The sequence below is a fragment of the Dunckerocampus dactyliophorus genome, chromosome 4 (genome assembly GCF_027744805.1).
Source record: "Dunckerocampus dactyliophorus isolate RoL2022-P2 chromosome 4, RoL_Ddac_1.1, whole genome shotgun sequence".
Taxonomy (NCBI): domain Eukaryota; kingdom Metazoa; phylum Chordata; class Actinopteri; order Syngnathiformes; family Syngnathidae; genus Dunckerocampus; species Dunckerocampus dactyliophorus.
Window position 1 is genome coordinate 19,488,769 of NC_072822.1, and position 22,834 is coordinate 19,511,602.

The 22,834-nt window shown below is 41.1% G+C and overlaps 3 protein-coding genes across 9 annotated transcripts; 1 reads left to right on the forward strand and 2 right to left on the reverse strand.

Moving 5' to 3' along the window:
• Nucleotides 1–18: 18 nt before the first annotated feature.
• On the reverse strand, nucleotides 19–5,931 carry sf3a1 (splicing factor 3a, subunit 1). The gene is made up of 16 exons (XM_054773177.1): nucleotides 5,855–5,931; nucleotides 5,676–5,752; nucleotides 4,618–4,724; nucleotides 4,310–4,514; nucleotides 3,968–4,213; nucleotides 3,802–3,876; nucleotides 3,571–3,721; nucleotides 3,269–3,465; nucleotides 2,325–2,442; nucleotides 1,919–2,226; nucleotides 1,589–1,837; nucleotides 1,300–1,507; nucleotides 1,049–1,203; nucleotides 627–728; nucleotides 476–547; nucleotides 19–336 (listed from the first exon to the last, which is right to left on the reverse strand). The coding sequence occupies exons 2-16, from the start codon at nucleotides 5,718–5,720 to the stop codon at nucleotides 235–237; spliced, it is 2,340 nt and encodes a 779-aa protein (XP_054629152.1). The 5' UTR covers nucleotides 5,721–5,752; nucleotides 5,855–5,931; the 3' UTR covers nucleotides 19–234.
• On the forward strand, nucleotides 5,916–14,274 carry ccdc157 (coiled-coil domain containing 157). Of its 7 annotated transcripts, XM_054773180.1 has the most exons (11): nucleotides 5,916–6,246; nucleotides 7,343–7,493; nucleotides 7,574–8,264; nucleotides 8,338–8,415; nucleotides 8,482–8,651; nucleotides 8,750–8,926; nucleotides 9,004–9,172; nucleotides 10,054–10,193; nucleotides 10,822–10,916; nucleotides 11,026–11,090; nucleotides 11,209–14,274. In XM_054773180.1, the coding sequence occupies exons 1-11, from the start codon at nucleotides 5,996–5,998 to the stop codon at nucleotides 11,247–11,249; spliced, it is 2,028 nt and encodes a 675-aa protein (XP_054629155.1). In that variant the 5' UTR covers nucleotides 5,916–5,995; the 3' UTR covers nucleotides 11,250–14,274. The 7 variants fall into 7 exon arrangements, with proteins under 7 accessions (XP_054629155.1, XP_054629153.1, XP_054629154.1 ...); XM_054773178.1 differs by having other exon boundaries at nucleotides 11,026–14,274; XM_054773179.1 differs by having other exon boundaries at nucleotides 11,029–14,274.
• Nucleotides 14,275–14,337: 63 nt separating this feature from the next.
• Nucleotides 14,338–22,192, reverse strand: slc7a4 (solute carrier family 7 member 4). The gene is made up of 5 exons (XM_054773186.1): nucleotides 22,095–22,192; nucleotides 19,547–20,607; nucleotides 17,152–17,858; nucleotides 16,844–16,952; nucleotides 14,338–15,973 (listed from the first exon to the last, which is right to left on the reverse strand). The coding sequence occupies exons 2-5, from the start codon at nucleotides 20,526–20,528 to the stop codon at nucleotides 15,756–15,758; spliced, it is 2,016 nt and encodes a 671-aa protein (XP_054629161.1). The 5' UTR covers nucleotides 20,529–20,607; nucleotides 22,095–22,192; the 3' UTR covers nucleotides 14,338–15,755.
• Nucleotides 22,193–22,834: the final 642 nt, after the last annotated feature.

A 22,834-nucleotide genomic window follows, 5' to 3' on the forward strand; every position in this document is an offset into this window, starting at 1 on the left:
GACCAGTTCATACCGTTTCCCACCAGCTTTATTTAATGAAAAAGCACTATTGAGCAACCGAATTGAGTCAGTGATTTACAACAACACTTTCAATTAGATTACATGACAATGGATATGTAAACAAGCTCTACACAATATGGACTAAAACTACAACTATGCTGAAAATTAAATCTTGACAAGATAAAGTAAAACAACAAAAAAATGCTTGAACATAGATCTTTTCAGATGGTTTGTTCACTTCTTTCTTCCACCTCTCTCTTTCAATGCCAAGTGAATGACTGATCCATTGTTCATGTTGTAATAAGCCAGAGAGTTAGAATCTTTGATGAAAATGCCCTAAAGATAGAAATAAAGACCATTAGTCACTCACTCATACAGTATTTACATTTGGGCCAATAAGGATGATGCCTGAATTATATTGCAACTATATATTATAGAATGTAGTTTATTACCCTAAATTCAAGCATGACTTTACCTCAAACTGTAGCTTCTGCTTTCCCGCCGGCATGCCTGTAGCTTCATGGATTTTGACTTTAATAACAGACACCTTTTGAGAAATGACACATAAGTGGTAAGAAGGCACTTTTTAAAAAATAATTCAAGATAAAAAGGAGTGTATGGATTACCTGGTCGATGAGTGGGACAGTGAAATTGAGCACTTGGCCATTTAGCTTCCATTCCGACTTGTCCTGCATGTTGGGGACCTGGACTTTAACTGCCACCGGACCCTTGAAATAAACAATACAACAATTAAAGTCTGAATTTGGGACTGCCTTAACATATTCTTACTATATTCCCCCCATAGTGTAGGGATGTGTATTGTTACGAAGGACGACTTACTGATGAAAAGTAGGAGTAACACAAACATAATCAAATAAATACATTTTAAAATGTGTACCATTCATATTGATAATTGTGTAGCTGTCATTTACTATCTTGTGCATCTAACGTTGTATTTATGAACTTTAGGGGTAACAGTTTCTGGGGTGTCTGCATGTTAAGTATAAAGCAATATAACTAAAAACAGAGTATCACCACTCTCACTGACCTTGTTTCGTCGAAGAAATTCCACCTCTGGAATAAGGTTGTCCTCGGTCTTCATCTTCTTGTTGTGTGGCTCATCCTCATGAGGTGGCGGTGGATGGGATGGTGGTGCCGGAGCTATATTTGGGGGTTGTGGTACCGGTGGAGCAGGAACAAATGCTAGAATGCAACGAGGGGAACATTTACTTTACACAGTTCAAGTCACTATCTTAGCAGCAGGGAGATTAATACATGTGTAAGAAAGATATATCTTACTAGCTGGAACGACCATGGGAGGTGGTCTGGGAGCCATCATGTGAGGTGCCGATGGTGGCATGGGAACCACATTGATGCGAGGAGCAGGAATCATGGGAGGCATTGGTGCTATAACTTGTCCTGGAGCCAGGCGGACCACAGGGGCCACTGGGGGCCTTGGAATTACTGGTACAGCTGACAAAAGAGTTGTACGCACTGGAGGGCCCACCTGCAAACAGACATGTTGGACTGTTGTAAAGCAACAACTGTCTTTTGTTTGATAAACCTTCCATTTGTATACACATCATACAGTGGTGGGGGGGCGAGGCAGTGCTGTGATTGGAGGGGTGGGCTTAGGCAAACTGGGTGCAGATGATGGAATGGGAGGCAGGTGGTGAGTTTCACTGGGCTTGCTTGGACCGATTTTCTCCTTATTGTCATCCTCTCCCACCAGCCCTTTGGCTTTGTGAATAGCTTCAATCTGCTCTTGGAGGGTGATGTTAGCTTGTGCTGCTTGCTGGGTGCGTGCCATGCTTCCAGAATGGCCATCCCAGGTAACCTGAAGAGAAAGCAACAAAGAAAAACGATGAAAAAGAACAAACATGTTGCCTTTCTGATACAAGACCATAACTGTACTCACCTTCTCCTCTGGCTTCTGAATTTCTTCTTCTCCAATCTTCTTACCAATGGCTGTCTCCTCCACACCAAAGATATCAGTACGCCTCTCAGCCAGTTGTTTCAGGCTGCTATCAATATCCAAACCAGGAGCATAAACTTCATCTTCAGTCTGCCTGTCTCTGATGCTACGGTCCCTTTGTTCCAGCCAGCGCGGATCCAGCAGACCAATACGCATGTGCTCTGGTATTTTACTAGCTGGGATCTTCTCACCAGTAATAGGCGAGATTAGATACTCATCAGAAATTGCAATTGGAGCTGGAGGCTTGGAAGCTGATGAAATGATAGCAACAGATCAACATACACTTAATAATTTGTGAAATTTAGTAGTGGCAAGCTAGTGAGAGCGTATAAACAGCAACAAATGTTACCTTTTGGATCGTAATCTTTACGAATAATAACTTGGTCTGGGGTTGGGGGTAGCGGGGGTGGCATTGGGTTGCTGGGTGGCAGTGGTGCTTTCATGCCTTCATCATCATCATCAGATCCCTAGGATGAAAGATTGACAAATATATTGTTACAGCCCCATGGTTCTTTTTCCATAATAAACAATATTGGCAAAAGATTGCTTCTTATACAACTACCAACTACCGATGTTGTCCAGTACTTCATTACCAACCTATACTGAATAGGAAGCAGCACCTCCCTCAAACTGATTTCATGTTATAAACACATTATGCTTCTTTTACTGTGATGTTTACAAATAAAACACTGTTAGTGCAAAATGTGATGGTCTCGATAGACAAAAATGCAAGGTATAAAAAAAAAAAAGCGAAGTGTGTGACTCCGGGTGATTCTTCCTTAGGTGTGTTATTAGATCAGAAGTCTTGAAGGAAGCTGTATCACTACCTTGCTTTATGTCATGTTCCACTAGCTTTGTTTTCCTTCGTTTTTATGTTTCCTGTTTTATGCTCGTATTTTGCTCTTCTGTAAGTACAGGTATGTATGTTTCTGTATGTTTGGTGCTATGTGCAGCTGCTTTGCAGTTATAACACAGCCCGTGCAGCTGTACCTGTTTCTCAGTAGTAGTAGTCAACGCAACAATTTGCAGTAGGTGGAACCGCATTATGCGCAAATAGCAAAATGTAACACTTTACAGTCATTGCAAATAGGCATATTTACCATCCGAAGGCCAAACTAGGAAATAATTCCACACCGCGAACACACTGAGCTTGTTGTTCTTTGTTGTTCATTACTTACTATATCATTATCAGCAAAAGAAACAATACCGATATGATCTGGTATCTAATTTTTATGCAAAGATCGGACATCCCTACTAATTGCCAAGACCCAATTCTTTTGAGCATCCTCTTACCTCATCCATGTCCTGAACCTGTGTGTCTTGATCAGGTTGTATGGCGTGGCCTGCATTTCGTACCTCCCGTTCATCATTCTCATCATCACTTTCGACCTCCATTTCAACCTCCTCACTCTCACCATACTTCTCATAACGCTCTTGGATTAGGATGCGGGCACCAAGCTCCTCTGGTGTCGTTGGTGGGGGGAAGTGGCCTTCAAAAAAACATATCCAAAGGTCAATATTCAGTAACAAATTCCATTCAGTTCAGTTTTTTTGCTCTATGCTAAGAGTTAAACATAATGATTGTACTGCATTACCTTGCTCATTAGGCTGGAAATCCACTGTCTCGACCACAACAAAGTCATGCCAGTCGATTTGAGCATAAGCGACTCGTTCCTTCTCTCTTTCTTCCTCTTCCTTCCTTCTTTCACGCTCCTGGTGCTTTGCCCATTCAACACGGTACCTTACCTGGTTGTTGTGCAGAGGGGAAACACTGATTTATAAACCCAAGCTGAGAAACACTAATTTGTGAAACAGTCATTGTTTACCTGGTCCATAACATCTTTGGGATTCTCTGCCTCTTTCTTCAGCTTTATCAACAGGCCTTTGGGAGGTATTAGAATCTACAAGTCAACGGACAACACAAATTAATTTTGCATGAAAATCATACAGTCAAAATAGATATAGAGGAAAAAGAGGCAACATTTTTTCCACCTTTGTATATTGTTCAACTAATTTTGTGAAGTAGTTGAAAAGACTGTGTTGGGGCCGTAGAAAATCAAACTGGTAGTTCCTCTGTTCTTTTTGCATGAGCTGAGTAAGGAACTGGCGGCCATTGCGGGCAACAAACTGGGCGGTAAGTTTGACAACATCCAGATCAAATGCAGCGATCGATGGAGGATCAGCAATAAACTCATACTCTGGAGGTGGTTCTTTGGGTACCTCCTGGATTGCCTGCACCTTTGGACAAGCAAAATAACCAACATGAAATGATATTTGTTTTATATCTTTAATTGGCAAACTAATATAAGAAACCCTTGAAAAACAATGTCCTACTTTCTGAGGAAGTTGCTGGGTCTGCTGCATGGTCTGCTGCATAACCTTAGGCACAGCTGCAGATGGTTCCAGGGCTTTACCTTCCTTGAACTCATTGACCTTGTGTCGGTAATAAGCATGGTATGGGTCGTTTGGGTTGAGGAAATTAAACTTTGGATTGTTGATTTCATTCTGTCTAATTCTTGCTTCGAATTCCGGCCCATTCCTGAAAATTGACAAAACTTTATTAAGCATTATGAAGATATTTTTTAAATACAAATACACATGTAAACAATATAAGTACATTTTACTTATAACTACAAACCAACCTGGCGACAAAGCTGGCTGTTTTGTCGACAATGTTTCGGACCTCTGGTGGTGGGTATATAATGCCAACGATGGGTTTAGTGGCTGGGGTTTCTTCTGTTGCATCATTCTGTAGAACAGAATTATATTTGTGTCAACAAAATTAACAATGAAAGAAGAAAAGCATTACATTATTATAGCAACGTTAATATTTCATGTGTTTTTTAAGAAAACTGCACATTTTTTTTTAAATTTTGCCTATCATCACCAGTCCTTATGTGCGACATGAACACATCTTTTCTGTGCGTTCTAAAGGGGAAAAAAACAGCTAAAAAGACGCATATCAGAATGCACATAATGGGGAACACTTATTCCGCCAATAAAGCCTTCTGAAAAAAACTCCAAAAAGTACTAACAATGCTCTATTTACATATAATGTGACATACATATTAACCAAGCGACAGACACATTGTTATTATGATTATTATTAACATAGTGACGCAGATCAAACTACGTTACTCATGTATTGAAACCTTGGCACTCCACACGGGCTAGCTACTAGCTTCACCACACACTCGCCCGTAAAGTCTGACAAGAGAACTATTATGACATCTAATAATGCCTATATATCTGGAGCATCAAGGTGTCCCTAATACATCTCTGACAGATATTATCAACTTTAGTATCAGATTTCATTGCAAGTGTGATTCATGTAGTGGGCCTGAGCAATAGCCAATATCGCACGGAAGCACATATACTTTTTTTTTTAATCATGAAAGGTACTACAGGTCGCAGTCAAAACACACCTTAAAGAAAGAAATACGATACATTACAGATGATGAATAAACAGCGGTAATGTTAATTCTGCCAAACAGCGAAAGAATGGCGGTAGCCTTAAAACAATTTATGCTAATCGACGTAGAATTATTGGTAAATTACTTGGATAACAAATTAATCGTAAACAATTATCCCTATTGTTGTTGATACAGACAACATGAATTATAAATTGTATAAATTCTTACAGTAGGTTAGCCAGCTGGCTAGCTAGCTTACATCGGCTAACTAGCACTGGTATCGTTACCTTGTTGAGCTCCGGCTGAACAATTTGAACAGGGCCAGGCGGCATGACTGCGTCTTTTTATTGACCTAAAGCCAAACCTGAAAAATAGATTTGGACAGTGTATGGCTTTAAGTGGATGCATATGCAATCAGGTATTTCATAAATATATGTTAAAACAAATTTGGTGGTTGAAAACTTACTGCGTGGTACCTTCGATGACCCTCCGTCAATGGCGGCGTATAACTTCCGGACACATGCCGCAAAGAACTGTGGGACTGGGAGTGCCTAACACCAATGTTACCAAGGAGCTGAGGTATCAACAAGCAACTATCGCACGGTAAATGTTGAAAATGTCTCAGTTACTAGGTCGCAAGGACTGTATAGAAAGTCTCCAGAAAGATGTCGCCGACCTCCAAGTTGCCATTCTGGACGTGTTTTCAACAACTGGTCAGGTGCGCGTTTTCTCGTGGAAATTTCCGGACAAACTGTCAAGCAATCTCGATTTGGATCTGGAGCAGTATGACTTTATGGACGGAGAGGATGAATTTAACCAGCATTCTCACGTCGTTTTACTGGAGCTGGTGATCGACAGGTAATTACAGCTTTACAGCACATTTGTAAATATTTGTACGGCCAGAGACGTCGTCAATGGAGTTAAGTCATGGGAACTAATTTCTAAAAGGAAAAAATCAAGCTAATTATAGTGGTGCATTGGAATTTTTAGGGAGGTTCAAGCCACCCCTAAAATACATCCAATGAGGTCAATGGTATAGACCAGGTGTGTCCAAAGTGTGGCCCATGGCTAATTTTTTTTAATTGGCCCTCGGCATTGTAAAAATACAATTAAACAAGAAAACTAACAAAAACAAAAATGAAAAAAGAGCAGTAATTTTCTTAGAATAAAGTAGAAATATTATAATAAAGTCATTATATTAATGTAAAAATTGTAACATTACAAACAGTACATTTTACAAGCATAATGTCGCAGTACTATGAGGGGAGAAAATAATTTTCACAATAATTTCGGCAATAATTTTTGCAATATTAGTAACAAAACAGCCTCTTCCCCAAAGTCAGCTGGGATAGGCTCCAACATTCCCCCGTGACCCTAATGAGGATAAGCAGCATAGAAAATGCATGGATGGATAGTAACAAAACAAAGAATTAATTTGCAATTTTTGGAAAATTAGGTTGAGAAAAACTTGTGATATTATGAGAATAAAGTCAAAATATTATGGGAATAAAGTCACAGTGTTCTGAAAAAAAATTACAGTTGAAATATTTGTAAAATTGAAAAACAAGAGCAAACATGTAAAAACGAGCAGTGGACAAAAAGTAATAATATACTGTCACCTATAACTCAAAGCTGAGATGCAGGCTGTTTTTTCTTTCTTTAAATAGATATAACTTGTTAGCTTATCAACATGGGTTGGTTTACAAAATGTAAAATATCAAAGTGGCCCCAGTATCCTTAAATTTGACCATATGCGGCCCTCGCTGATAAAAGTTTGGACACCCCTGGTATAGATGTACAATATAACACAGAAGAAGAAGAAGCTCTGCTTTTTCCTACTCCTTTTGGACATGCTTAATCGTTACACTGATATGTGATGTGCACTAATGTAACCTTGTATGCATGTTCAAAATAAATCTAACCATAACACACCCTTTCCTTTTCTCCAAACAAGACTACTACTTCTTCTTCAAGCCTCCAGTGCGTACGTTGTGCAACTGAGCACTAAGAAGAAAAAGCAACAACACCATCAGAAAGACTGCATGTCAGTTGGTCTTGTTGTCAAAAAATACTGGAGACATTTAGTTGAGTTTGCAGACATGAAGGTAGACACGGTTTTGTATTCTCACAAGGTTTTTGAAATGTGAAAAACTCATATGTATCTTAATTTTTTAATTTTTGCCAGGTGAGGTGCATGGAAAACAAGTTAAAAACAGAGATGTTGGATTGGGATGAATGTGTAACATCAACATCACCACAAATGAAGTTACGGAACGAGAGCAGCATCAATGACTTTTCTGCCTGGTCTTCAACGAGCTCCATCAAGTTTTTGCCAGCAGATGAGGCACCCTCCAGTGATATTCACAGCCTCCTATACAATCCCAAAGTTCACACCTGCAATATAAGCTCCCAGACTATTGAATCAGCCTCTGCTCCCTGCGGTGCATGTCATCAAGTGCAGTCTACTATTAGAAAGACAGGCAATGCATTGGTAGAACTTCTTCAAGGTGAGGGCCTGCCGTCCTCTTTACAGCAACTCTTAATTGCTGTGGAGGACACTGTGGACAAGGGGCAAATGTCATCGGGTGATGTTGCTCAGTGGGCCAGCGAGCAGCTCAGAGATATGCGACGACTCGCAAAACATGTACAGCAGGTCCGAAATACAGTAGATCCTCTTACAAACAAACTAGCAGCAGCAGAAGCAGAGCAGATCAAATTACGATATGACATGGAAAGTGCAGAAAAGGAACTAAAGGGAGAAGTGGAAAAACATAAATCCACAGTTCTTCAGATGGAGCTTTTGTTAAAGAAAGCACAGGCAACCATGAAAGAAACAGAGGAAAGGCTATCAGAGGAGTATCAACAACTTAGGAGAGGTGAGGTAACATCACAAATCAAATAAATGCAATGGGGAAACATTTACATATGAGTAGGTTCATTTATTTTCAGAATATGCATCCCTAAAGAAGTACAATTCCAGTCTGGAAGACAAAATAGCAATACAGCAAGATGGACTGCAAGCTCTTGGTGTGTTTTCCTCACAATATCCAATGATATTAATCACAACATGATTCAGTAATACTTTCTTTTCAGAATGTGAACGAAATGCTCTCCAGGAGAAATTGAAGATGTTGCAAGTAGGAGAAAAGGTCTGTTCGGAACTACATCAGAGGATCCAGCAGTTAGAAAGTCAAATCTCTGTAACTGAACTACTTCTGGAGAAAGAGAAGGCCAAATACCACAGTGCATGTCATCACCAGGAGGTAAGACACACCTCGTTTTCTTCTGCACAACTTGACGGTCAGACCAGTAAAGTTTTTAAATAGCTCAATGTTTGCACTGTTATTGTTTCATTGTACAGTCAATGGAAACAAAGCAGACATCTTTGCTGCAGAGACTTTATGCTCTCGATGAAGAATGTGAGGACCTGCAAAGGCGGTTGGGACAGAGGGAGGAAAGTGAGCTCAACCTCCACAATCAACTTCAACAGATGTCAGAGGTTAATGAACAACTACAAGTGCAAATCACTTCACATCAGGTATTTTTTTAAAGAGCACCCTCAATTCATCACCTTTGTTTTACCCAATATGAATGTGTGGTGTCCTCTCTGTTCAGGATATTTGTTCACAGCTCCAAAGTGAAAAGCAGGCACTAGAAACACACTTAGACGAATTCAAGAGCACTGTGACTACCCTTAAGGAAAGTGTGAAATCCTTGAAGGACAGGGAGAGGTTGCTGGTGGCTTTCCCTGAGCTCAGCCCCCTGGCACACACCCAACCACAGAGTATGCACTTATCTCATTAGTCCATCTTTGCAATGTACAAGATGATGATCTCTTGCACCTATAGGGAAAAGTATACAGTACTGTAGATATGCAGGTATTATGTTCCGGGCCCAACAGGGAATGGCGGAAAAACGCAAGTCATTAATATGCCCATAACAATGTCTGTGTTTGACACACGAATCACTCCCCCTCTTCCAACCCGCCTGCTAGCTTGACATTGATGTTGTTCTCCAATTTCAGATCAACATTTACAATAAAAGTGACTGTTGTAATTATTAGATTCAATTCAGCTCCTGCACCCTGTTCAGTTACCATTGTTCACCCGTGACATAATTCAGGTTTAAGCCCTAAATGCCTCAAACACTTATTTAACACATTCAAAGTATAAAATGTATAGGTACTCACAACCAATGAATGATAATGTAAGATGATAGATGAACAAATGGAATTGGAGGCACGATGTCGGGTTAGTGTTAGAGACTAGCAGGCTACAGAAGCCGTTTCTCCAAGCCGCCTCTACATAAGCCACACTGCTTCAACTTTACGATAATATATTAACTTGTGTTCGGAAGCTGGTGCTTCTGTAGCCAAACAAACTTTTGAGTCTCACAGCACACAGCTATGGTGCGTACAAGGACGGCCGAACAAAGTGCTTGACGAAAAACATTATTAGTGAGGCATAAAGACATAAACATGTAAAAACTGCGGACTTTCTAACAGTGGAACATGTATGCTGTACATTTACCATTATTATTCTACCAAAAGTCTGCCAATTTGCGGGGTGAATGCTGAATCGCGAATGTGTGGGGATCCACTGTAATGTGAATCTTGTGAATAATCAATTTAGGTTTGGTTGAATGATATCATGTGGTTTCTTAAAGGTACAGGGAACGTGCTTTTGGATATGGAGCAACAGAGACAGGCAAACTACATACGCATTCGAGTCCTAGAGAAGGAGAATGCTACCCTTCACAGCAGCCTTGTGAAATTGAGGGAGGCAACACAACCCAATGCTGTTAAGGTAACGTTAATGCATTTTTGTAAAACTAGTACTGAATATGCTTGATGGATTGTCCTGATCCCATATTTGTAGAGATCACACTACTGAAAGGTAATTTACACACCTGTTATAAATTTAATAGTTTAGCTCCTTGTTAGACAACAGCAAGTTGTATAAAATTACTGAAACAATGAACAGTTGGACATGTGCATTCACCGTTTGGAGATGGTGTTGCCTGAAGCAAGAGGAAAGTTTCCTTCCTTCCTGAAGAGCTATGCTCTCTTTTCCCTATGACAGGATGACACGTAATATTACGAATTTATTCTTGTAATATTACAAATTTTTTCTTCTAAATTTACAGACAGAGAGAGAGAGAGAGAGAGAGAGACAGAGAGAGAGAGACAATGTAGTTGTAGTAGTAGGTGCACCTTAACCCACAAAGTTTCGTGAGGCAAAAAAAAGACAACTGTACATTCATACTACAGTATGTGCAGTGTGAATGTATTACACTGTACTGTACTGTTCTATTCACTGTCTTTGTGGTGAATGTAATGTGGGGTGTCCCTAGCCTTGCACTACAAATTGATTAGAAAGAAGTACTCTTAGGTGGTGTTGTGCTTTGTTCTAATTTAATAAAACTATTAAACAGGACAGCTCACCTCCGCAGACATGTAGCCACTCTTTGGCCAGCACACTGGTGGAAAAACAACTAGAGCACCTTACACAGATGCAATGGAGTCCATTGTGAGTATTACTTCATTCACTTGAGTCATGCTCCATTCTGTTCCATGTTGTTAATAAATGATTCATCATCATGCAGTGTTTCTGCTACTGTTCAATTTCTCCTCTCCAGCAGCAGAAAGACCAGAAGTGCTTCATGGATGGGTGACAAAGGAGGTAGCGCAAGAGATGCTCATGGTAGGGAGACTCATGCAGCAGATCGTGTCTACCCCTCCTGTGTGAACCTTCAAAACCTCCATCTCAACATCAGTTCTACTGCTTTGACACACAAGAGCTCTTATTTACCTCAAACCAGGAGCATCAAACAGAGAAAAAAATGAAAATGGAAATGAATGAACCTCTACTTGAAGTGAGTTCTGTGGTAAAAGTTGGTAAAAACATGGCTGACAAGAATGTGGCCTGAGACCAAAAAAAACATCTTTGGACTAAACGAGCAGAAGACCAACTCCCAAACAGACTTGAACCTCCAACTGTGGAGCCTCTCAAATTGTGTGTTGTTTTTACCATGCATCCATCATCTTCCACTTATCTGAGGTCAGGCTGCAGGGCAGCAGCCTAAGCAGAGAAGCCCAGACTTGGCTGTTTCGTCCAGCTCCTCAAGGCGGATCCCGCGACGTTGAGAGACATAGTCTCTCCAACATGTCCTTGGTCTTGCCGGAGGTCTCCTACCGGTCGGACGTGCCATGAACACTTCCCCTTCTAGGATGCATCTTTACCAGATGTCCGAGCCACCTCACCTGGATCCGCTCAATGCGAAGGAGCAGCGGTTCTACTGCGAGTTTCTCCTGCATGACAGTGCTTCTCACCCTGTGTTGTTATTACAGTACATGCTGTGTAAATATAACATGTACATTGTAATTTGTAAATGACCTCACTGGCATTAATAACGTTTGCTGTTTTAAGATCAAGTTTACTGATCTTTGACATTCTACATTTCATTCTATTTAATATAACCCATCTCCACATTTAATGACCCTCAACCTGAGTAATATGTTGACCGACAATGACGACAACCGCGCGGCCGTACTGGTGGAATGACGACACGTGTGCCTTCATCGAATTCTGCCACCTAGCACTACTGCGCATGCATATACAAGGAAACAGTTTGTAAGGTATGACGGACTATTTGAGACACTTGCACAATTACCGCCTGACTCTGCGATCAGGCCGCATGTGAAGGCAGCATGTTGCATCGGAGACACCTTCAACCTTGCAGCCAGTGACACAACCCTTGGTCGGCTAAGGATGTCATATGGAGCAAAGAAACTTGTTCCAGTCTTCTTATGCCTGTGGGATGGTGCATTCTCAGATGGTGGACAGACTGTGTTATCTCTATCAGCATCCTCAAATGGCTCCTCATCATAATCCATCACCATGCTGGCCATTGCAGTCATCTCCTCGAACTCTTTTTTATACTTTGCCTGCCTGTCTTACTGAAGCGATCGACCTCGGGGATCTTCCGCAGTTTGTTGTTGGAACTGACCAACTCTACCATCTTGTGGCATGCACGTTTATCGCTCACCATTGGGATGTTGGCCTTCTTGTAAAATGGCCGCACCTGCTCCAGGACGACCTTGGCTGCCTCAAACTGTGACAATCCTCCATTTGCACCAGGTTGCTTGACAAGCATGCATCTCAAGATCTGGCAACCACTTGCCAGCTTGGCGCCAGTGATGCCGCCATCCTCACTGGTGATGCTCGGGCCCACACCAAAGACCACACTGGGTCTGGCTGGGACCAGTAGGTGAGGGCAGCATCTTAGCTGAATCCTGGGGCTTGTTGTGTTGTAGAGTGCCTGAGAATACAAAGAAAGGATACAAGGACAAGGATAGGGTTTACAATCATATCATAGCATACCTAATATCACTCAATTATGATGTACCATGCATGCGTAAGCCTCAAATCTAAGCTCTACATAGCCTAACTTCATCATTACAATTACAGTAACATCACTACCAGAGTAACTAGCTTCACTGACAAATAAACCTTTATTTAAAATGTTATTTGAATACTCTGAACATGATATTGCCTACTCTGAAATACTGTTGGTGATAAGCTTAATAGCTTAGCTAACAGAGCTGGCTAACTGTGGCTAGCAAACTGTTGCTAGCACGCTAATCTTAGATGTAACGAGCACCAAAAACCTCGAAATATGACTAAATTTCACTGTAAGTATTTCAATACACAAAGAAACAACTGCGTACATATTTGTAATGAGAGTATACATACCCAACACAAAAATATAAATATCTCCTCAGTATTCCTGAAGTGCAGTTTTTTTGTTTTTTTTTAACGTCAGAGTTCTATGGTGACCGGTTAGCACTGTTGCCCCTTTTTATCTACAGAAACACATGTGAGCTGGCACCCCTAAACCTTCATTTATTGGAAAAATATTTTGCATGTCGTGTTAAAACATATATTGGAACACTTTTAGCACCCAGCCATATCAAAATTCAAAAATTGTATTTTTTGATGCACCCTATGATGGTCTTGATGGCTTCCAACGTTACTGGCATCCCACATGAGTTGTTCACCACACGGCACAGTGGAGGGGGCACCATCATGCTTTTTCCTTCAATGGAACAATGGAGCTTCAGGTTGTGTTGGGGTGTCAAACGGCAGCTGGCTATGTGGAGATGTTGCAGGGGGCATCCCTCATGACTGAAGGCCCTCGTCTGTGTGGTAATGACTGGGTTTTTCAACAGGACAACGCTGCAGTTCACAATGCTTGCCTGACAACGGACTTCTTCAGAGGAATAACCTCACTCTTTTGGACCATCCTGCGTGTTCCCCTGATCTAAATCCAATTGAGAACATTTGGGGATGGATGGAAACGTAGGTTTATAAAAAATGGACATAAATTCCAAACAGTGGATGCCCTCTTCACCACCTGCAGCAACATTTCCACTAGCCTACTGGAAACACCGGTATCAAGCATACCCAAACCAATTTTTATGGTGATTTAACAAGAAAGGTGCAGGTACTCATTACTGAGTTTTATTTCTATTTTAGGGAAGTTTCAGGGTTTTTTTTTTAGCTATGGTTTTAAACGTTTGATCAGCTGATGAACAGCCTATTTCAGTTTGTTTGTTTGCAATGAATTGCTTACTCAAAATTATTTTTTTTTTGTCTCTGTCACGTGCTTGGCCCTCCAGCTGCCTCTTCCTCCCAACAGGACGTACAGCCCGCCAAAATAAGAGCCCAGGACAGGAAGTGTTCGCTCCTGACCTGCGGAACATGGCAGTCTCACTCCCATTTCTTCTTCTTTCATTTTGAATCTCTACTTAGAACCTCCTTAAGATCCAACAGTGCAAAGTGTAAATTCTTGTAATTTTTTTTCGACTGCTCTTAAAATGTTGATCACGAGTGTATCAAAGTAGCTACTGCATACTGCATCAATATTATTCAAGAAGATTTGTATAAATACTGCTTCAAAACATTTATTTCACATATAGGACACAGCACTTTCATACAGACAGAATCGACAAATGGAGACTGTAATGTGCAGGAGCAACACCATTGGAAAGGATTAGAATAATGTCTGTGCTTTTGGGTGCAACAAAAACAAAAACAAGCATGGAAAACGGGTTGTAAAATAGTGTGCAAATTCTATGTGGCCTCCATCCAAAGCCATACCTTTTACATTCTCTTCCAGGATTGTATTGTAATGTAACATGCTATAGCTGCAGTATACAATCTATTGTGCAGTACAACGATCATATACACCCTGGCCACTTCAACTTTACAAATCAAGCTTCCTTGATTTATATGTTTAAGGCCATCGGTTTCAAACGCAGACAAGAAGTGAAAACAAATAGAGTATACATCAGATACTAGATTGTGGGAATGTATATAAGGAGACATCTGGAGCAGAGGTCAAACTGCTGCACATTAGCTTGGATTACAGACAAAGCAGTTTAGCACAACCGACCGTCTGGGAATTTTCCCCTTGCAAACATTTAATATCAGTCAATTTGTGCTCGCCTTGTATCTAAAATCAGTTTTGATGTATGACGTTAAACAGGCTGATTAACCTCTGTGCTTCGATATCTGTAAGTATGTTAGTAGCAAGAGAAATGAGTGCTATTTAGCAGTGCATGAAGAAATAAACTCATTGTGACACAAAAGAGATCAGGGTCATGGGATGAGATTTAGGAGATTAAAGTGAAGCACCGAAGTGTTCCTCTTTCAGGGAAAAGTTGGTGTAAAACAGCACTAATTCATGAACAGACCCAAAAAAGTAATAATAGGAATCAAAATGAATTCTAATATAAATATAAACAAACCGTTTATCATCTGAAGTTAAAGAATTTGTGAGAATCCACGAAATTCAAACCAGTTGGAATGTACCATAAAGATCCACATTCTTTGAGCCTTTAATTCCTCTTGAGGTTTAATGAAGATGTTATGGAAAATAATAAAAAATCTCTGACCGACTAAAAATATTTAACACATAATTGCTGATTATACTCAACATGATATTTTTGGTTTGATGTTAAAGTTCCCAACTTTATCCAAAATAGTGTCAAAGGTTATAACAAAACGTTGTCACAGAAAAAGCACCCTCACAGCACATAACCTACAACCTCATATTGTTTTGAAATATGTGACAAAAGAGATGCAGGTTCGTAAGAAAGCGCTCTACTTTGCATTGAAGTATTACAAGATACAGTATACAAATGAACTTCACAATAAGAGAGGATTTACACCCCATCCGTTGGTGTGCTTAAACTTGCAGAACGATGTGTACAGACACCAGCAGCAGGCCAGTCAGGTGTGACATACAAAGTGTATAAACAGTGATAAGGATAGTAGACAGCAGGCAGTTTGTCTGGTTACACATCACCTCCTTTCGGAATACTCCTCAGTTGTCAGGGCAGTTGAAGGTTTCACCTGAGGTGCCGAGGCGTCCAATGGTGCATCGGGCTGGACAGACTCCATGGTTTCTACAAGGCTGCCGCTGGGGAGCACGACGTACCGGGCAGCCATGTCTTTCGGCTGCAGCTCCCTCATGCCCTCTTTACTGTGCCAAATCCCATAGCCAAAATACACCAAGAGACCTGCAAAGCCATGAAAACATGAACTTTTTGATTTAAGTCAACGTATGTTACATGTCATGTTTGTAAGATTAAAGCCACTTGCGCAAACTCTGTCCCCACAATGTGGCAATGAGTAAATTTGTCGTCAACTCATGTGAAGTATGTATAAACTGTGCAGGGCTCTGTGCCAGTCCGTAAAGAACATTTTGAAATGTTGAAAATTCCTGGCATACATAATCTTCTTGCCACTAGCATAATCTAGATTGATTTCACGCACTCGGCAGTGCGAAAAGCGTGCCTAGTCCCGGCATTTGCCAAATTGTCAGCGAACGAACAACACTGCTACAAGATGCCTCTCAAGAAGACAACCGGAGGGAGAGCAAGGCCAGCACTGCCTGGATTTGAAGAACAGCCCAGGCAAGACTTTCTTCCCGTACCTTTTACTGTATCTTGTAATATTGTGACTTTATTGTCATAATATTTTGACTTTATCATAATATTATAACTTTTAACCAACCTAATTTTCCAAAAATGACATACTTTAGTATTTCAACTTAGACATTTTTCCTCTTAACATTATGACTTTAATTCTCCTAATATTTTATCTTTATTCTTGTTACAATTACTGCTCTTTTTTCCATTTTTGCTGTTGTTTTTTTTGAAATTTTCTTGTTCAATTGTAATTTAGAATATGCTGAGGGCTAATAAAAAACACACACACAGATTTAAGGTATTTAGTGATTCCTGAGTTGTGACAAAATATTTTTTAGCATAACACTCCGATAGAAAAAGCGCTTCTTGAGAGCAAGAGACTATATATTCAATGTTGTGGTGTTGTACAAGAATGTGGTCCGAACAGTAATAAAATAAAAACAGAAGGTATCCACTTACCTATGGCAATCCATACAGTGAACCTAATCCAGGTTAGAGGGCTGAGCTTCATCATAAGGAACACATTAATGGGGATACTGGCCCCTGGTATCAACGGAACCACGGGTACCTAAAAAAATAATAAATAAATAAAAGTTCTACACCTGCCACACTGATATTAATGGGTGATTCAAAGAGGGCCTAAGACCTTATGTCATTTTGCGCACAAAGTGTATGCAGAGGTATACATATCATTTGTATAAATTATTGTATTTATTTAAATATACTGTAATGCCTGTGTGCCAAACTACATGATAAATGGAGCTTACCTGGAATGTTTTGGCGTTAGTCTGTGGTTCATGAACCCATATGAGTCCCATGCAAATAACATAAGCAAGGCTGAAAATCACCAGCAGAGTGGCAAAGCTCCATTGTGGCAGCTGCATCTGGTTGGTTCCGAATACCACCACAGCACAAAAGGACACCGAGCTCACGATCAGACCCAGCACACACAGGGCCACCACCTCGCCGGGCTCACAGTTGCCAAGCAGCCTGCCCAGATAAGGTTCCCAGTAGGCCCTCAGCTGGCCCACTCCTCTGCGCTCCCTTGTCTTCTGCCTCTCTACCAACTGGAGCTTGTCAGAGAAGGACTCATACTGTTTCAGCTCACCACTGTCCTCTGATATGTTCTGACATTCTGACGGGGCAGGAGAAGGTTCCGCATTAGTGTTTGGAGATGTGGATGAAGTCCCTTTGGAGCTGGTTTTCTCCGGCTGGAAGCGAAGAACGATGACGCTGGCAGCCACAAAGGTGTAGGCCAGAAGGGTCCCAATGGACAAGAACTGAACCAAAGCCTCCAGGTCAAAGATGAGAGCCAGGGTGGCCATGAGGAATCCAAAAACCAGAATAGCATTGACGGGGACTTTGGTGATAGGATTGACTCGTGCAAAGATTTTGAAGAACAATCCATCTTCTGCCATCGCGTACACAATCCGAGGGAGGGAGAAGAGATTACACAGCAGCACAGTGTTCATGGCTAGAAGGGGGACAGAAAGCCATTAGCAAACATGAACTTGAGAAAGGATTTATTAATATTGACTCCTATTTCGCAGAAATTCATTTATTTTGGTAAATCCAATTATTCTGTTCCAAACACAAAACACATTATGACCACTAAACACATTATACAGAGAATAAATATAGTTATACATACAGAAACTAAAACTAAATACATATCAATGACGAATGAAATTGATATACTGTCTCAACATTAAACATCACTTTTATCTTTATTGAAGACTTGTTAGTGAACACGGTGATGAGTGGAGGGAGGAAGGGAGGGGACGGCAGAGCCTCTAGTCCACATGTGTCAAACTCGTGGAGGGCCGAGACGCTGCAGGTTTTCTCACAAACCAGTTTCTTCAGCAGGTGATTTAATTGATGAGCTCCTTCCCTCAAACTGAAGGTGATCATTAAAATCACCTGCTTTAGTGACTGGCTGGAAAGAAAACCTACAGTGTCTCGGCCCTCCATGGCACGAGTTTGACACCCCTGCTCTAGTCTTACAAATGTAACTTTAAAGAGTGGATGGTTAGGTCTGTATACGTGCGCACTTGAACTTAAAGTTCAGCAGTAGGTACAAACATAAACACAGTCCCGGCTCTCCTTCTGTTACGTCTCTCTTAAACCGTTCCTCCTGCAACCTATGTTAGAGGTTCCTACCTTTACATTACAGTCCTATTGTAGCAGACGCTACCTTCATACTTTGCTGCGAGTTCTTTCTTGAATGCAATAGTGCAAGTTTTTTGCCGCCGTACATAAAAAAAACCCACAGATTCGTCTAGCACTCACAACACCTCATCAGCTATCGGCGTACTGTGACTATTAGGAGGAAGGAAGGGGACAGATACGAGTTGGTCATTCTTCTGTATGCGTTCTATGAACAAATAAACCACCCAAACACACACATAATAAAAATGACTCCCTGGCCTTGAATCTGTTGTGTCCCAGCTCTAAAAGAACCACTATCCATTCTTCACAGAGGCTGAGTCACCAACGCGTGAATGCCACGTTTGGGCACTCGACTTGTTTGTTAGACGCGTTGTTTGGTCCTACTATAACCGAGACAATGTCTGAAAACCACAGTCTTAGCAACAAGTTTTGTTGGAAACCAAATCCTACCAAAACCGGGGAATACAAAAACCGCGCTTCCACTGTACTCATGTCTCTGTACTGGTTGCTAAGTATACTGTATACTGTATGTGCTAAGACAACAATAACACACAAACAGTAATCTCCCTTTGTCAACTTGTCCGTCACTCACTATTACAGGATGAGTAAATAGTTTTACGGTTTACAGTCAACAGGGATTAACTTTATTTTACACTTTCGTCACTCACTCACTTATGCCCGCAATGCCGTCTGGCATGTAGGACGGCAACAAAGGCATTCCACTCCTGTCTGTTATGGGCCAAAGTTTGAATGGTCGCCCCAGGTATAATGGAGGACGATTCAAAATGGAGGACGATTCAAAATCTGGCCCAAAACAGACAGGTGTGAAATACTATATGCTATATATTTTAGACTTCATCTTACTTCAACATTGCCTGTACCATTAATAAAAGGTTTTATTTAGGTACCTTAGAGGTTCCACTGCATTGCACTAGAAAGTCAGTATCTCTGTTAAGTGAAAAGTACTTGTAGTAGTACTACATATTGACTCACCGCAGATGGAACCCACAGCCACAATAACCCCAGCCCAACTGTAACCTCGACGGAAAAAGGCATCTGCCAGAGCTGAGTTGGGGTCCAGAGTATGCCAGGGAACCATTAATGTGAGCACTGTGGACACCAGGATGTAGGCTGCTGCTGCCAGTCCAAGGGATATTGCTGTGGCAATGGGTACAGCCTTCTGGGGATTTTTGGCCTCCTCACTTGAGGATGCAATCACATCAAAACCTACAAATGCGTAGAAGCAGGTGGCGGAGCCAGCCAAGATTCCAGACCATCCAAAAGGGGCAAAACCTCCTTCCTTTTGACTCCAATTTGCTGGTTCTGCCAGTATAAATCCGAAGACCAGGATGAAAGCTAAGATACACATACTGATGGTGGAAAAAATATGATTGAGGTAAGAGGACACTTGAACGCCGAAGGAAATAAAAAGAGAGGCAACCACCAGAATTCCTGCAGCAAGTAGGTCTGGGTAATGGGCAAGGAAGGGCACATCCCACCGCATTATGTGGGTTTCAGTAAAGTTCTGGATGGTGTGGTTAAAAATGGAGTCCAGATATCCACTCCATGCTCGCGCCACAGCAGCACCTCCAATCATATTTTCCAGGATGACATTCCAACCAATCAGAAAGGCCCAGACCTCTCCCACAGAGACATAAGTAAACATGTAGGCTGATCCTGTTTTGGGAATGCGCGCTCCAAACTCTGCGTAGCAAAAGGCTGCCAACAAAGAGGCAATACCTGCAAAAATGAAGGATACAATGACAGCAGGTCCGACCATGTCTTTAGCCACCGTGCCTGTCAGGACATAGAGCCCAGAGCCCACCATGCCGCCAACACCCAACAGCGTCAGGTCCAGGGTGGAGAGACAGCGTTTCAGTGATGTGGCCATCATGTCGTCATCAAGTGTCTTGAGTCGGTTTAGCCTCTGGCAAAAGCGCACAGCTGGTGCGCAGCCCCTCTGACAAGTTGCCATAGTTACAGAGTTAGGTAGGCCAACTGGGCAGGAGGGTGAAGTCGTCACACTTGATCCATTATCATCCTAATAAGCTGACCTGGAACAGCACAGAGCACAAGCCCAATCAAAAGCTACATATGTTGACGACAGGTTCACGTGGGAAGTTATATTACAACTTTGTTGTTTTTGTGGATTACAGATAGGAGTGTAGCCAGTAGGTGTGTATCCAAGAATGTGCAAGCCTAAACTTTTACCACTCACCAACATTGCCTTCATTACTTAATTCATTATTTGAAGAGCTTTTATCAGACTTCATTACTTAAGTCATTATTGGAAGAGCTTTTATCAGACTTCATTACTTAAGTCATTATTGGAAGAGCTTTTATCAAACTTCATTACTTAAGTCATTATTGGAAGAGTGTTTATCAGGACTTTATTTTGCACACTATCTTTTCCTTCATTGTCTTTCCTCGAAGACTCCCTACCTTTCCTTTCCTATGTCCTCAGGATATTATTTATTAGTTAGTTATCTAAACACTGAGCCACCACATTTTATTCTCCTAGTGAACACAGGTACATTTTACATAACAGTAACAAATCCTGACATCAACTTACAATTTCATAGGTGAAAAACTGGATGCTAATGTAGTCGTGTTCTAACAAATAAAAACCCATTGGCGACTTCAGGATCTTTACCTTTGCTTAAACAAAAATCAATGACACGAAACGTCCGCCCAGCGTGGTACAGTCCAGTTTAATAATGGCATCCTTTTGTTTTGAAGCTTACTTTGTACTGAACAGGATGTCACTGTGTAAACAACAACTTGTATTATTACTTCCGTAAACGTTTCAGCTATAAGAATGGGTGGGATAAGGGGCTTTTCATGGCTCAAGCCAACGTAAAATAGACCTAGTATTGTCTACTGTATATGGTTTGGTTCATTGTTTCTCAAGAGCTATCATTTGAACTGTATGGGGAAGCGGCTGACACACCCATGGGTCTAAAGGGACTAGTTCATCACCTGGCAGCTGATATGAGGCCTGAATGTTGTGCTAAAAAACTGGGATAATAACATTGTGACGTTATTAAAAACAAACGACGAGCGAGCCACCCTAACATATGTGGCTATGCTACGATAGGCCACGTCATCAAGCTTATATACTATCATGCAATAAAAACTGATCATATACAGTGTATCTTTTCGTCCACATTTATTTGACCACAGAATATTACCACAAAGCCTTCTGCATGTAACGTTCTCTTCCTACTCTCGACGAAAACAGTTTAATTACGTAACGCGTCACTGATGCAAGTAAGATATCTGTCATCGCCACGACAACTGATACACATCATTTCATATGCGCGCATATCCATGACATGGTTTGCACAAGAACAACAAAAACGTCGTTTTAATTGAAAATTAATATTTAACAACAAGGTGGAGACGGATCTTATAGGTAAGCTTACTCCTGGGTGGAAACGAGCTGTCCTGCAACATGCGAGTTACATAAAGCCGATAATATCATAGCGCTTTTGTAAGATTACAAATGTTGGTAAATATTTAAAAAAAAAAATCAATTTACCGCTGCAGTTCATTGTTTTCCATCTGCGCCTGCAGGTGTTATATTCAGTGGGAGGGTGCTTGAGTGAATCGAGCAGTGATGGAGGAAGCAGGATGAGCGTGGAAGACTAAAAGCCATCATGACACGCGTCTTAAAGGGCCAGTTACCGCTAAAGGCCATGACCACATGGCCCCGGCCACACTCATCAAAGAGTAGTTTGGGCGATTGTGCAAATTCTGGTATCGATTCGATATCAATACTTTTTTACTTGAACATGTTCAAGGTCATTGAATGATTTTTTTAAAAATCATTTTGATTTTTTTTTAATTCTGCCTTTAATTTGTTGATCATGTTTATAATTATAATAAATCACAGGACAAAGATTGTAGGTCGTCCGGAGTTGCATTAATTCTTTGTCAAGACCTTGTATCCAACCACTGTGCAACGTTTCCCCACTGTCCTTCCATTTCTTAAAAATGTGTTGGACAGTTATTAACCCAGGGGTCACCAACGTGGTGTCCGCAGGCACCAGGTAGCCCCCGACAACCACATGAGGTGCCCGCAAGCATGCTTTTCATTCAGGTTTTCATTCATTCAGGTTTTCAGTTGAAAGAACAGTAGAAAGAAATGCATTCTGAAATACAAAATGTGAGTTGTGGACACCAGCATTTTGTTAATGTTCTGGTAAAACAAGCATATTCGCTTTGTTTGGGTTTAAAATAAGCTCTGAAAAGAAATGTTACAAAAATGAGTAGCTCTTG

Excerpts from the sequence above, each read along its gene's own strand:
- sf3a1 (XM_054773177.1), bottom strand. The coding sequence starts at position 5,720 with ATGCCGCCTGGCCCTGTTCAAATTGTTCAGCCGGAGCTCAACAAG. Across the intron at positions 4,515-4,617 it reads ACAGCCAGCTTTGTCGCCAG|GAATGGGCCGGAATTCGAAG; the intron begins GTTGGTTTGTAG and ends GTCAATTTTCAG. Across the intron at positions 337-475 it reads AGCAGAAGCTACAGTTTGAG|GGCATTTTCATCAAAGATTC; the intron begins GTAAAGTCATGC and ends TTCTATCTTTAG.
- ccdc157 (XM_054773178.1), top strand. The coding sequence starts at position 5,996 with ATGTTGAAAATGTCTCAGTTACTAGGTCGCAAGGACTGTATAGAAAGT. Across the intron at positions 8,265-8,337 it reads GTATCAACAACTTAGGAGAG|AATATGCATCCCTAAAGAAG; the intron begins GTGAGGTAACAT and ends ATTTATTTTCAG. Across the intron at positions 8,927-9,003 it reads TGCAAATCACTTCACATCAG|GATATTTGTTCACAGCTCCA; the intron begins GTATTTTTTTAA and ends CTCTCTGTTCAG.
- slc7a4 (XM_054773186.1), bottom strand. The coding sequence starts at position 20,528 with ATGGCAACTTGTCAGAGGGGCTGCGCACCAGCTGTGCGCTTTTGCCAG. Across the intron at positions 17,859-19,546 it reads GGCTGTGGGTTCCATCTGCG|CCATGAACACTGTGCTGCTG; the intron begins GTGAGTCAATAT and ends TCCCCCTTCTAG. Across the intron at positions 15,974-16,843 it reads CACTGTATGGATTGCCATAG|GTCTCTTGGTGTATTTTGGC; the intron begins GTAAGTGGATAC and ends ATGGCTTTGCAG.